Raw genomic sequence first — 14,730 nt, forward strand, 5'->3', positions numbered from 1 at the left:
AGTTCCTTGAAAGTGGAGTTACAGGCAGATAGGATACTGAAGAAGGCGTCTAGTATGCTTTATTTGTCAGTGCATTGAGTTGGGAGGTCATGTTGCAGTTGCACAGGACATTGGTTAAGCCAATTCTGGAATGTTGTGTGTAATTCCGGTCTCTCTCCTATAGGAAGGATGCTGTGAAACTTGAAAGGGCTCAGAAAAGATTTACAAGAATATTGCCAGGGTTGGAGGGTTTTCGCTATAGGGAGAGGCTAAATAGGCTAGGGCTGTTTTCCCTGGAGTGCCAGAGGCTGAAAAGGTGGCCATACAAAGATTTATAAAAACATGAGGGGAGTGGATAGGGTAATTAAACAAGGTCTTTTCCCCAGGGCAAAGGAGTCCAGAACTAGAGGCCAGAGGTTTAGGGTGAGAGGGGAAAGATTTAAAAGGAACTTAAGGGGCAACTTTTTCACGTAGAGGGTGGTGCGTGTATGGAATGAGCTTCCAGAGGAAGTAGTGGAGGGAGGCTGATACAATTACAACATTTAAAGCATCTGGATGGGTATATGAGTAGGAAGAGTTCAGAGGAATTTGAGCCAAGTGCTGGAAAATGGGGCCAGATTAATTTAGGATATCTGGTTGGCATGGACAAGTTGGACCCAAAGGTCTGTTTCTGTGCTGTACACCTCTATGACTCTATTATTCTAAAACATACTGCATAGAAACAGACCCAATAGATCTTTAATGGCATTTTCACTCTGCACAATCCTTCTCCCATCTTCCTTCATTGCACATTATCAACATTTCCTTCTGTTCCTTTCTCTCATGTGTGCAAATCCGGAACTGGTCTCAATCATTTCTTGTGGCAGGTCCCACATTCTTTTGTGCAAAGACGTTTCTCCTGAATTCTTTGTTGGATTAATTTGTAAGGAACATTCTGCAGTTTTACATGCTATATCTTTGTCCCCGTCAAACACTTTATAATCACTAGTACAATCAAGCACTCACCCTGTTTGGTGCACCGTTTCCTTCACTGTCTTCATCACTCAATAGATCGATACATTCCAACACTGGCCTTAACGGCTGCTCCTTTAATCATAAAAGAAAGGAGGAATAATTATGTCATGTATTAATTTCAGAACAAATTTCTTGCATGGATCATCATGCTTTCTGTATGAAACTCATTCCCCGGTATTCCACTTGACCAAACTTTTCATTAAAGTATCAAAACAAGTTTGCACCGTGAGACAGTGAGAAATAGAACCCAGTTTTCTGCTGTCATGGAGATATTAGTGATGTTTCTACATTCTTGATTGACAAGGGAGTTACAGGTAATAGGGTGCAGAGAATAAAGAGGAGTGGAGACCACAATCTTATGAGAACCTGGAGCATGTCTAAAAAGGTGCTGAATGGCCTACTCAGACGCCAGTTCTTGTGTCTCAAAATTCAGTGCTCCCTGTGAGGCCATTTCAGTAATATCAGTGACGGGGAGCAGCTGGGGTCTTTATCCTCTCTGTACCATTAACACACCCACAAAGAAGAGAGATAAAATTTTAAACAATTTTGTGAGGAGTAAATTGGCTTATTAAAAGTCTTCATTGTACACTAAGTATATAATGGGATCACAATAAATAGTCGATCGCTTGAGAAGCTTACAATCCCCCTGCCAACTGTGAAGCACGTTGTTAACTTTAATAACAATATGATCATGGCAACACCAAGACTAAGACTTCTTTTTTAAAATTGATAATGAAATAAGATAGAGATTGGTAATGAATTGGTAGAGGAAACAGACTGGGGGCAGGGGTTACAGATGCAAACATTACTAAACATAGCAAAACGTCTTAATGCTGTTAAATAAGTGCAAAGAGCACTCGGGTCAATTTTAAAGGATAGAATTGAAAAATGAAGAAGTTTTATTAGAAACCATTAAGCAATTTCCATTTACACAGCACCTTTAACATTTTGAACAAGTCAAAGATATTTCGTAGTATTATCGGTCAAAATCTGATACCATTTCACATTAGGAGATATTAGAACAGGGAAGAATGTATGAAGGCATGTGAAAAAGGAGGAAAACAAGGTAAAAAAGGTTCCAGGCTTTCCAAACAGCTAAAGGCACAGTTGAAGAAAACAAAATCTGTGGCCAAATGAAGGAGTAGGACAGCATTCAAACACTAGTGGTTAAATTGAAGCATCACTGTACCAGATCACCGGGCTGTGTTTGGCATTTTAGAACAATCGCCCCAGATCACATCACTATGCCATTTTTGGCAGGTGATAACCAAGCTCAACACTTTCCACATTCTATTGAGGATGTAAAGAGCAAGGGAAAAGGACACAAGTGAAGCAGACTGATTTAAAAAAGACTACCCAACAGTATGATTTACCACATGTATGTTCAATCTTCATCCATGCTATATCCTCAAGCAACCTTGCAAATCTTTCCTGAGTTTTAGGCATCCAAAAGACGAAAGTTAGAATTAAAACCTTGGATAAACTTGCATCTTGCTGGGGACAAAACACTTCAAGTCATTTTTGAAATGATTGAGTTGTAAGAGAACTGATCAGTTAGTGCACTGGTTGCGCACCCTTGTCACGTCACATTTCCAATCTCTCAAAAGGCAATATCTGCTGGTTTAACAGAATAGTACTCCACAGAACCCAAAGTGAAAATGTAGCCAACATCACTTCTTCTGATGTGCCAAAGGGCTGACATATACAGGTGAGATCTATTCAACCTGCTTTCCATGAAACCAAAGCTTCTTTAAATTATTTGTCTGGAATTTCTCAACATACTCCAGGTTTTGAGGACAACAGGAATTTGAAAAGAATATTCATCACCTAAACTGACCAATAGGACAGGGAAAAGAAACAAAATCAACTATAACAACCCATTTAGAAAAATACTCAATATGACCAACAGAATCCAGACAATTAAACAAGTGAATGGGGCACTCAGTAAAGCAAGCAACTTCTCTGCATTGTGTTAACTCAATGTTATTACAATTATGCAGCTCTTTCAGGTTTTCCCTTGACTGGTTGATCCTGACCTGCAAAGTTCAGGAGAATTACACTTTGTATTGAGAACCTTCAGTTTACTATGCAAATATCCAAACACATTCCCTGAAAACCCTGTTCACATTTTGATAGGTCACAATATTCCAAAACAAATGAATAACAGGTAATCAGCCTCATCACCCAATGCTAATGGATCCTCTTACATAAAAATTCCAGGGTCTGCATCCATATCTGCACAAACATAGACCAATTATTCTTTGAACTATACCCTGTATAGCAGGTTTGAGACAAATTGTTTCTCAACAAACTCAAGAGAAAATATTCTATTGTTGTTCAATCACAAATTACAAAATTCAAGAAATAAATCAGACTTCTCTCCAGGAAGAGACAGTTTTATGCAATCATTATTGCCAAAATGACAAGGGACAGGCCGTTGATAGATTGGACATGAGGCACTTGGTCTAATTCTAGTTACTAACAAACAGTGAGATGTTCAGCTCCCAGAAGGTAGTTAAGAGAAGACAAAGTCATTTCTGCGAGCCTGAGTGTTCAAGTACCTCAAAGTATGTAAATATAATCTTGTATGACCTCAGTTATCTGACGGAATAATAGGGTGGTAATGGTAGGAGATTTTGTAACTTTCCAAACATAGACTGGGACTGCCATTGCATTCAGGGGTTAGATGGAGACAAATTTATTAAATGTATAAGAAAATTTTCAGATTCAGTATGTGGATGTACCTACCAGAGATGGTGCAAAACTTGACCTAGTCTTGGGAAATAAGGCAGGGCAAGTGACTGAGGTGTCAGGGGAGCACTTCAGGGCCAGCAACTATAATTCAAATTAGTTTTAAAACAGTGATGGAAAGGGATGGACAGGATCTAAACGCTGAACTTCTAAATTGGAGAAAGGCTAATTTTGACAGTATTAATCAAGAACTTTCAAAAGGTGATGAGGGCAGATGCTCACAGGTAAAGAGACGGCTGGAAAATGGGAAGCCTTCAAAAATTAGAAAAGGAGATTTCAAACAGTATATTCCTGTTGGGGTGAAAAGCTGCTTTGAGCCTGACATTGCTGGTGGGCAGGTTGTTGGAGGAATCCTGAGCGGCATATTTGGAAAGGCAAGGACTGATTAGGGATAGTCAACATGGCTTTGTGCGTGGGAAATCATGTCTCACTAACTTGATTGAGTTTTCTGAAAAAGTAACAAAGAGGATTGATGAGGGCAGAGCGGTGGATGGGATCTTTATGGACTTCGGTAAGGCGTTTGACAAGGTTCCCCTTGGGAGACTGGTTAGCAAGGTTAGATCTCATGGAATACAAGGAGAACTAGCCAATTGGATACAGAACTGGCTCAAAGGTAGAAGACAGGCTCAAAGGTGGTGATGGAGGGTGTCTTTCAGACCGGAGGCCTGTGACTAGTAGAGTGCCACAAGGATTGGTGCTGGTTCCACTAGTTTTCCTCATTTATATAAATAAGTTGGATACGAACATAGGAGGTATAGTTAATAAGTTTGCAGATAACACCAAAATTGGAGGTGTGGTGGACAGCGAAGAAGGTTACTTCAGATTACAGTGAGATCTTGATCAGATGGGCCAATGGGCTATGGGCGGCAGATGGAGTTTAATTTAGATAAATGCGAGGTGCTGCATTTTGGAAAAGCAAATCTTAACACGACTTATGCACTTAATGGTAAGGTCCCAGGGAGTGCTGCTGAACAACAAGACTTGAGTGCAGGTTCATTATTCCTTGAAAGTAGAGTCACAGGTAGATAGGATAGTGAAGGTGGCATTTGGTATGCTTTCCTTTGTTGAACAGAGCACTGAATACAGGAGTTGGGAGGTCATATTGCAGCTGTACAGGACAATGGTTAGGCCATTTTTGGAGTATTACTTGCAATTCTGGTCTCCTCCTTATCGGAAGGATGTTGTGAAACGTGAAAGGGTTCAGTAAAGATGTACAAGGATGTTGCCAGGGTTGGAGGATGAGAGCAATAGGGAGAGGATGAATAGGCTAGGGTTGTTTTCCCTGGAGCGTCGAAGGCTGAAGGGTGATCTCACAGAGGTTTATAAAATCGTGAGGGGCATGGATAGGACAAATAGACAAAGTCTTTTCCCTGGGGTGGGGGAGTCCAGAACTAGACGACATAGGTTTAGGGTGAGGGGGGAAAGATATAAAAGGGACCTAAGGGACAAACTTTTTCAGGCAGAGGGTGGTACGTGTATGGAATGAGCTGCAAGAGGATGTGGTGGAGGCTGGTACAACTACAATATTTAAAAGACATCTGAATGGGTATATGAATAGGAAGGGTTTGGAGGGATATGGATCAACTGCTGGCAAATGGGACTCGATGAGGTTGGGATATCTGATCGGCATGGACAAGTTGGACCGGAAGGTCTGTTTCCATGCTGTACATCTCTATGACTCTGACTCTCGGTGTAGGGAACGCTGGAAGACAAGAGAAATTGAGGCTTTGGTTAAGAAAAAGGAAGTATAAGTCAGGTTTAGATAGCAGAGATCGAGTGAATCCTTAGAAGAGTATAAATGCAATACGAGCATACTTAATGAGGAAACCAGGAGGGCAAAAAGATAGCTTTAGCAAATAAGGTTAAGTAGAATCCAAAGGGATTGTATAAAAACATTCAGGACCCCTCAAAGGTCAGCAAGGTGGCTTACATGCGGAACTGCAGGACACAGGGAGTTGCGTGGTGGTGGTGGTGGGTGTGGGGGGCGCACGGGTAAGAGGTTGAACAGTTCATCAACTTCACGAACACCTCCCACCTTGACCTCCTCGGACACCTCCCTCCCAATTCCTCTGCCTCTGCCATACCTGCTCCCGGGAGGAGCAATTCCAGTGCAGGACATCCCAGATGGCCTCCTACTTCAGGGACCGCAATTTCTCCTCTGCGATCAACAAGGCCCTCTTGCACTTCTCCACTTCCTGCACCTCTGCCTTTGAACCCCATCCCTCCAATCGCAACAAGGTTAGAACCCTCGGTCCTCACCTTCCATCCCAGTAATCTCTGGATACAGCGCATCATCCTCCACCATTTACGCCACCTACAATCAGACACCACCACCAGATATATTTCCCACCCCACCCGTATCAGCATTCCGCAGAGATCATTCCCTCTACAACTCCCTCGTTAGGTCCATGCCTCCACACCAACCCACATGGCACCTTCTCTTGCTTCCTCAAGAGGTGTAAAACCTGTGCCACACCTCCCTCCTCATCTCCATCCAAGGCCCCAAAGGATCCTTCCACATCTGGCAGAGATTTTCCTGAACATCCAAACACCTCATCTACTCTGTCCATTGCTCTCGATGTGGTCTCCTCTACACTGGGGAGACAGGACGCCAATTCACAATGTTTCAGGGAACATCTCTATGTGACATGCAGGACCTGATCAGGTATATCCTTGAACTCTGTAGGAAGCTAGGGAGGTAATTGCTGGGAGCCTTGCTGAGATACCTGGATCACAGATAAGGTGCCAGAAGACTGGAGGTTGGCTAATGTGGTGTCACTATTTAAGAACGGTGGTAAGGAAAAGCCAGGGAACTATAGATCAGTGAGCCTGACATCAGTGGTGGGCAACTAGTTGGAGGGAATCTTGAGGGACAGGATTTACATGTATTTGGTAGGTAAGGACTGATTAGCGATAGTCAACATGGTTTTGTGCATGGAAAATCATGTCTCACTAACTTGATTGAGGTTTTTGAAGAAGCAATGAAGAGGATTGAGGGCGGCAGAGCTATGGACGTGATCTATAGGGACTTCAATAAGGTGTTCGACAAGGTTCCTCGTCGTAGACTGGTTAGCAAGGTTAGATCTCATGGAATACAGGGAGAACTAGCCATTTGGATACAGAACTGGTGTGAAGATAGAAGACAGAGGGTGGTGGCAGAGAGTTGATTTCCAAACTGGAGGTCTGTGACCAGTGGAGTGCCACAAGGATCGGTGCAGGATCCACTTTTTGTCATTTATCAACATGAATTGGATGTGAACAAAGAAGGTTTAATTAGTAAGTCTGAAGATAACACCAAACTTGAAGGTGTAGTGGATAGTGAAAGTTACTTCAGAGTACAATGGGATCTTGATCAGATGGGCCCATGGGCCTAAGAATGGCAGATGGATTTTAATTTAGATAAATGTGACACGCTGCATTTTGAAAAAGCAAATTAGGGCAGGACTTATACACTTAATGGGAAGGTCCTGGTAAGTATTACTGAACATATTGACCCTGGAGTATAGGTTCACAATTCCTTGAAAGTGGAGTCGCAGGTAGTTCAGATAGCAAAGGAGGCACCTAGTAATCTTTCCTTTATTGGTTAGAGCATTGAGTATAGGAGTTAGGAGGTCATCTTGTGACTGTACAGGACTTCGGTTTGGCCACTTTTGAAATAGTGTGTGCAATTCTGGTCTCCTTCCTGTCAGCATGTTGTAAAACTTGAAAGGATTCAGAAAAGATTTACAAGGATGTTGCCAGGGTTGGAGGATTTGACCTATAGGGAGAGGCTGAATAGGCTGGGGCTGTTTTCCCTGGAGCATATAAGGTCACCCCTCAACCTCAGATTTATAAAATCAAGAGAGGCATGGATAGTGTAAATAGGCAAAGTCTTTTTACCTAGGTAGGGGGAGCCCAGCACTAGAGGACAGAGGTTTAGGGTGAGAGGGGAAAGATTTAAGAGAGACCTACTGGGCAACATTTTCATGCAAAAGTTGGTGCATGTATGGAATCTGCAGCCAGAAGAAGTGTTAGAGGCTGGTACAATTACAACATTTAAAAGGCATTTAGATGATATATGAATAGGAAGGGTTTAGAGGGATAGAGGTTTTAGAGCCAAATGCTGGCAAATGGGACGAGATTAATTTTGGATATCTGGTCAGCATGGACGAATTAGACCTGTTTCCGTGCTGTACATCTTTATGACTGTATGTGTAAGAGTCACCTTTGGTTTGTTGGGAGAGAATCAAATTCAAAAATGTTTATTTACTTGATACGATATTGTACAGAATCAAAATGCATGTGTCAAATTATGTAAACAGTACTTTTTTATGAATAAAGTATGTTATTGAAATAAAAATAGTTGCAGTGCACCCTTCTGGCCCACCAGCTTGCGCCCCTCCCCAAAGGGTGTTTGTGTCTGGAAAAAGACAGCAACAACATACAGGGGAAGAGATGAATCATCTCCTTTTAACAAATTTGAGATTTCTCCCAAAGAATGTCATGTCATTTTTTTTAAGTCTCTTTTTTATTCTTCTCTCCCCTTAGCAGCGGCAAGCGTCGGCTGCGAGTCGCAGAGCAGCACGCACAGAAGCATCCATGGAGCAGTGTGCAGGCAGCAAGTCCTGGATGGAGAGAAGCATGGGGGAGGCATTCCTGGCACTTACCTTGGAACAGCTGAGTGCCAGTGCAGAGCAGTCTGGGGTTTGGAGGGGAGCAGGGATGGCAGCTGGACTGGTTTCTGGTGTGGGCAGTCAGACCATGTGCAGAGGATCTGCGCTGAGTTGGTACACTGTAATGTGTTTTTGTAATTTTCTACCTACTGTAATGTTGACCCTATTTTTAACTTATTTAGTTAAAGGAATGCAACTACCTTTATTCCTCTGCTGTACTCAAGAATCCTACCTAGGTAATTGCACGATAAGGCAGCAGACATCGAAAAAGCTTTTCACCATACTCCCACAATAGAGTACATGTGACAATAAAAGGACATTGTATTGTACATTGTACTGTATGAGGTCAAGAGATCAGAGGGGAAAAGTTACAATTTTGTGGAATAACATACAAAATAGAAGTAGAATACAATATTAGAATACATACGCTCACAAATATCACTTCATCTTCACTTTCACATTTTCCTGCTGGCAACAACCCATCACTGGACGACATGTTAGACAATAAGGAACTGCCTGGGAAAAGATCAGAAGATGATTTAGCGAGTTGCTGTCAAGCACTTAAAAACAAATCAAAGAGGTATCTTGCAAGTTTGTCATAAGATCCTGTCTTCTACTTCTGGGCCAGCATTTCTAAAGCAAGCTTAAAAAGAGAGACGTTGCCACTTGAAAATTGCTGCTCAGAGATGGAAACATTTGAACAGCTTTGCCAAACTGAATTTAAAAGGTTGCTTAAAGATAATTTCATGAGATGTGGGGGTCACTGGCAAGGCCAGTATCTGCTGTGCACTCTTAATTGAGACAATGATGATTAGCAGTCTCATTGAATCATTGTAGTCCATCTGTTATGATTTTTCTGGATTGGTTGGTACACTCAGTCATAGAGGTGTACAGCATGGAAACAGATCCTTCAGTCCAAATTGTCCATGCCGACCAGGTATCCGAACCCAATCTAGTCCCACCTGCCAGCACCTGGCCCATATCCCTCCAAACCCATACACCATCATAATGCTTTTTAAATGTTGCAATTGTACCAGCCTCCACCACTTCCTCTGGCAGCTCATTCCATACACGTACCACCCTCTGCATGAAAAGGTTACCCCTTTGTTCTCTTTTGTATCTTTCCCCTCTCACGCTAAAGCTATGCTCTCTAATTCTGGATTCCCCTACCCCAGGGAAAAGACTTGGTCTATTTATCCTATTCATGCCCCTCATGATTTTATAAACCTCTATATGGTCACCCCTCAGCCTCTGACACTCCAGGGAAAATAGCCCAGCCTATTCAACCTCTCCCTATAGTTCAAATCCTCCAACCCTGGTAACATCCTTGTAAATCTTTTCTGAACCCTTTCAAGTTTCACAACATCTTTCCGATAGGAAGGAGACCAGAATTGCATGCAATATTCCAACAGTGGCCTAACCAATGTCCTGTACAGCGGCAACATGACCTCCCAACTCCTGTACTCAATACTCTGACTAATAAAGGAAAGCATATCAAATGCCTTCTTCACTCCTATCCACCTATGACTCCACTTTCAAGGAGCTATGAACCTGCACTCCAAGGTCTCTTTGTTCAGCAACACTCCCTAGGACCTTACCATTAAGTGTATAAGTCCTGCTAAGATTTGCTTTCCCAAAATGCAGCACCTCACATTTATCTGAATTAAACTCCATCTGCCAATTCTCACCCCAATGGCCCATCTGATCTAAAGTAACCTTCTTTGCTGTCCACTACACCTCCAATTTTGGTGTCATCTGCAAACTTACTAACTAGACTTCTTGTGCTCCCATCCAAATCCTTTATATAAAGGATGAAAAGTAGTGGACCCAGCACTGATCCTTGTGGCACTCCACTGGTCACAGACCTCCAGTCTGAAAAACAACCCTCCACCAACCATCCTCTGTCTTCTACTTTTGAGCCAGTTCTGTATCCAAATGGCTAGTATTGCCTGAGATCTAACCTTGCTCACCAGTCTCCTATGAGGAACCCTGTCGAATGCCTTACTGAAGCAGTAGACGTGATCTATTTCCCATGTAGATCACATCTTCTGCTCTACCCTCATCAATCCTCTTTGTTACTTCTTCAAAAAACTCAATCAAGTTAGTGAGACATGGTTTCCCACACATAAAGCCATGTTGACTATCCCTAATAGTCCTTGCTTTCCCAAATACAAATACAACCTGTGCCTCAGGATTCCCTCCAACAACTTGCCCACCACCGACATCAGGCTCACTGGTCTATAGCTCCCTGGCTTGTCCTTAAACAGTGGCACTACATTAGTCAACTGCCAGTCTTCCGGCACCTCACTGCTATGACTCTCAGGCCAATTCAGAGGGCAGTTAAGCGCATTGCTGTGCGTTTGGAGTGACTTATGGACCAGGCCAGTTAAATGCATCAAATTTTCTTAACTGACAGGTTTAGTGAACCAGATGAATCATTATAACAATTGATGGCAACTGATCATCAACATTGGAACTGAAAGCTAGTCTCACAGTTATTAATTAATTAAATTTCTTAATTAAACTAAATCCCACTAGCTGCCATGGTAGGAAAGCATTTGCCAGGACCTTTGGCTTATCCAAAGACAACCACCACCTTTCACACTGTTCATGCACTATTCTCAGTTGTTATGAAAAATCACCTCAGGTAACTCAACTATTTCCCACATGTCTCTTACCTCCTTCAGCCTTCACCCCCTCAAGCAGACCACAGGCTTGATCCTTTGCCAAAATGTTCATTCAATAAGATTGTGCAGATGAGCATGCACCTTAACTCCAATATCTACTCACCTTGGTTCTAAGCTCTCATATTTTAACCAAACAAGATAAATACTTGTTTAGAAATCTTCCACTGACTGCCCACTCCCCCACCTCAATAATTACAACATTAGCTAAATTCCTGTTTTTTCTTTGAATATTCAATCCCCATTTAGTTTTCTACACTTAACGAAATACAAGCCAATGCAACCAGTCCCCATTATTTAAGCTCTGAGCCCCTTTATAAGACCCTCGGGTCTGAACAGATGAAGGTAAAGCCGCCAATGATGTGGCGAGGAATGCACACAGGGGACTCGAGTTGGGAGAAACAGTAAAGTTTTTGGAAGACTTGTAACAAGCTAGAGATACAGTAATTTACAAATAAGTCGCCCGAAGGTGCGTTATAATGGTAAAGCAAACACCTGCTTTACTCTTTCCAAGTCAAAATACTGAACCGTCCCGCCCCCTGCTCCTTGTCTTGGTACAATCCAGCATTCCTTCCCCAGTTCAGTTTTAAACTCTGCACCAACCTCCAGCACAACACCAACTTCCTTCTTCACCAGCGCCTGCAGCTTGCAAACTTGTTCACACAGTCCAGGACTCAGTGCCCAGCCCATATACCCACTCTTCTCAGCATTGTATATAGGCCACAGTTTACCCAGTGGCGAATGAATGAAAGATTGACCAATACGCAGAACGAAAAGGAATAACCTCAAGCGCGCTAACAACTAACGTGTACTCACCAACCCACTCCTCACATTGCCATTAACGCACCAGGCCGCTCATAGACCCAGCTCCGCGATGCGCTTGCGCAACTGTCTCCACGAATTGAACCCGTTCACTGGGCCTGCGCCGCCGTTGCCCCGCCACTCACTGTACCCGGTCACTGCGCCTGTGCCGCCGTCTGTCCCAATACCCGGTCACTGCGCCTGCGCTGCCGTCCACCCCTAAATCCGGTCACTGGGCCTGCGCCACTGTCTCTCCCAGTACCCGGTTAATGCGCCTGCGCCACTGTCTCTCCCAGTACTCGGTTAATGCGCCTGCGCCACCGTCTCCACGTGAACCTGGTCACTGCGCCTGCGCTGCCTTGTTCACGGAATCTGGTAGTGGCGCATGCGCCTCAGTATCCTGCTACTTGTCTGCGCCTCCGTGAACGGCAAACCTTTTGACTCCTTGCTCACTGCTCCTGCGCTTTCATCTAATTGCTATTGCGTTTCCCCCCCCTTCCCCGAGTTACTGCGCCTGCGCTACCCTCCCGCGCTGTCGCATAGCGTCAGCTTGCTCTGCTTACCCGCCACTGCGCCTGCGGTAATATCTCCATTGTTAACAGAGGGGGCGCCTGAATCACAATGTAGACGTCAGGTGTGTCTGCATCAATGCTAACCAGGTGTGGTGCTGTTAGACATTTCACATTTAAAAAAAACTCCCTTGCTATTAGAAATTTATGAAAGAAAGTAGGGAAAAAAATCTTGCATGTCAGTTTAGTTTGATAAGTGAGTTAATTTATTGAGGTATTTCAATTTACTTTCACGTGCAAAAGTGTTTATTGTCAATGTCAGCCAAGGTTTAGTGATTTGCAGCCTGTCATCTGAAGGTGGTGGTTCTAATCCCCATTTTAGAGTTTTGACGATTGCATTTTGCCTGATTCTCTTGGTACAGTCGTGAGGGAAAGCTGTGACCACATAGGAACTGACAGTCTGCATGATGTTACAGTGAAGACCAATAGTTTCATTTAGATGGACCCTTCTAGCCTTGTGGCATCTGTATATCAACTGAAATAAGACATTGGGGCAACTCTGTATACTTCTTTTAAATTGCACTATGGCATAGTTGATGTCCTTTGAGAGGGCAGACAACATTTCCAACAATGCAGCATTCACTTTGAAATTTTGCTTTGTCCTAATGTACTTTGGGAGTTCTCAAGGAATCAAGGGACACCATATAAATGTACATTTTTTTGGCAAACTGCTAAACATGAGCAACATCTGCAGAATATAAACATGGGTAATGATTTTTGTGCATTTTGATGGTGATTAATTTCCCAATCAAAAACACACATTGCTACAAATAAACATGTTTAATATAAACTGTGCCATAGAAACACAGGTGCAGAGTAGATTTGCCAGAATGGTCATAGAGTCATAGAACCCAGGGATTCAGTTTTTTGAAGAGGCTAGAAAATGAGCATTGAAGGGTAGATGGCCAATGGAGAGAGGTTTGAAAGAATTGATAAGGAGAAACTGCTTCCACTGATAGGGTCAGGAAGTAGAGGGTGAAGATGCATGATAACTGGCAAAATAATTAGAATGAGAGGTGAGAATTACTTTCATGAAGTGTGTCAGGATGATCTGGAATGCTTGGCATGGAGGTGTTGCAGAAGCAGATTCAATAAATTTCTAAATAGGAAATGGAGATAACATGGAAAAGGAAAACAGTGCTGCATTAGTATGAAACAACAGGAGTTGCAATGTGGTGAGAATAACAAACATCTGACCTCCTTTTCTGGCTCCGTTGTGGGAGTGGAAGGAAAACTCATCTTCCTTAATTTTCGTGGAATGTTTGTGCCAAATATAGTTCATGGTATCTCAGCGAATATGTGAACCAAAAAGTAACAGCAACCAGCTACTGGAATTCTTTATTTAACAGGCTTTGGAAATCTGTTTCCTTATTTTCAATACCTGATTACTATTGAGAGGATTTCTCCCTTTCCGCCCCCTCCCCTCCCCCACCCCTTTTTCAAGCATGATGCTATTATTGCATTCTAACCTGAAGAAAACACTGCTTGGAAACTGAACTGTTTGGATCTTAAGTGCTTTAACTTTTCACACCATTTAAATTTTAGATTAACCATCAGTCTGTGGCTTTCCCTTAGAATACAGTTTTAAAGAAAATAAAGAATCAAAGAGACCCAGGGGTAAATAAATACCATTCTTTAAAGATGGCAAGACAAGCTGCAAAGGCTATTTTAAAAATTACATATGGTATTCTTGACTTCTTAAATACAGGCAAAGAGTACAAGAGCAAGGAATTAGCTAAATCTTCATAAAATTTTGGCTAGGCCTCCTCTGCAACATTGTTTCCAATTCTGAGACACAAACTTCAGAAAGAAAGTCAAGACTTTACTGAAGGTGCAGAACTGATTTGCTAGAATGGTCACTTTCTGTCTTTCCAGCCTCTGACATCAACAGCTTGTCTTCTGCCATTTCCACCACCTCCAACATTATGCCAGCAACAACTCCGCTCTCCACTTTCAGAAATCTGATGGGATTATTGCCTTGGTGAGACCCTAGTTCACTTCGTTGACATCTTCACAACCCCTCCCTTTCCTGCAGCACAGTTTTAAAAAGTATTTTCTAATTAACCTGTTCAGGGATGTTACTACAAATTTCAAAAGCAGGAGGGACTTGAACCCAGGTCTCTTAGGCTCAGAGGTAGGGACACTACCACTGCATCACAAGAACCTTTATCTCGCAGCACATCTGCAAAGCTCCAAAACCCCTTTCAAAGGGAAACAATCATTTACTTCCACTTCTTTAAATTTAGTGAGCTATATTCATTGCAAATCTTTAGATATTTT

General features: G+C 42.7%; 1 protein-coding gene across 3 annotated transcripts in view; it reads right to left on the reverse strand.

Annotated features, from left to right (window-relative positions):
* znf451 (zinc finger protein 451) overlaps positions 1 to 12,073 on the reverse strand; it is an 88,896-nt gene extending 76,823 nt beyond the window's left edge. The window contains exons 1-3 of one of the 3 annotated variants that reach the window (XM_072558430.1): positions 11,897 to 12,073; positions 8,824 to 8,908; positions 985 to 1,065 (exon numbers count right to left, since the gene is read on the reverse strand). In XM_072558430.1, coding sequence (XP_072414531.1) covers positions 985 to 1,065; positions 8,824 to 8,892 — 150 coding nt within the window. In that variant the 5' untranslated portion in view covers positions 8,893 to 8,908; positions 11,897 to 12,073. Of the gene's footprint in view, positions 1 to 984; positions 1,066 to 8,823; positions 8,913 to 11,683; positions 11,704 to 11,896 lie in introns of those variants that run through there. The other 2 variants (XM_072558423.1, XM_072558439.1) reach the window with 2 other exon arrangements.
* Between the last annotated feature and the right edge of the window lie 2,657 nt (positions 12,074 to 14,730).

Source organism: Chiloscyllium punctatum, chromosome 3 (genome assembly GCF_047496795.1).
Source record: "Chiloscyllium punctatum isolate Juve2018m chromosome 3, sChiPun1.3, whole genome shotgun sequence".
NCBI classification, from domain to species: domain Eukaryota; kingdom Metazoa; phylum Chordata; class Chondrichthyes; order Orectolobiformes; family Hemiscylliidae; genus Chiloscyllium; species Chiloscyllium punctatum.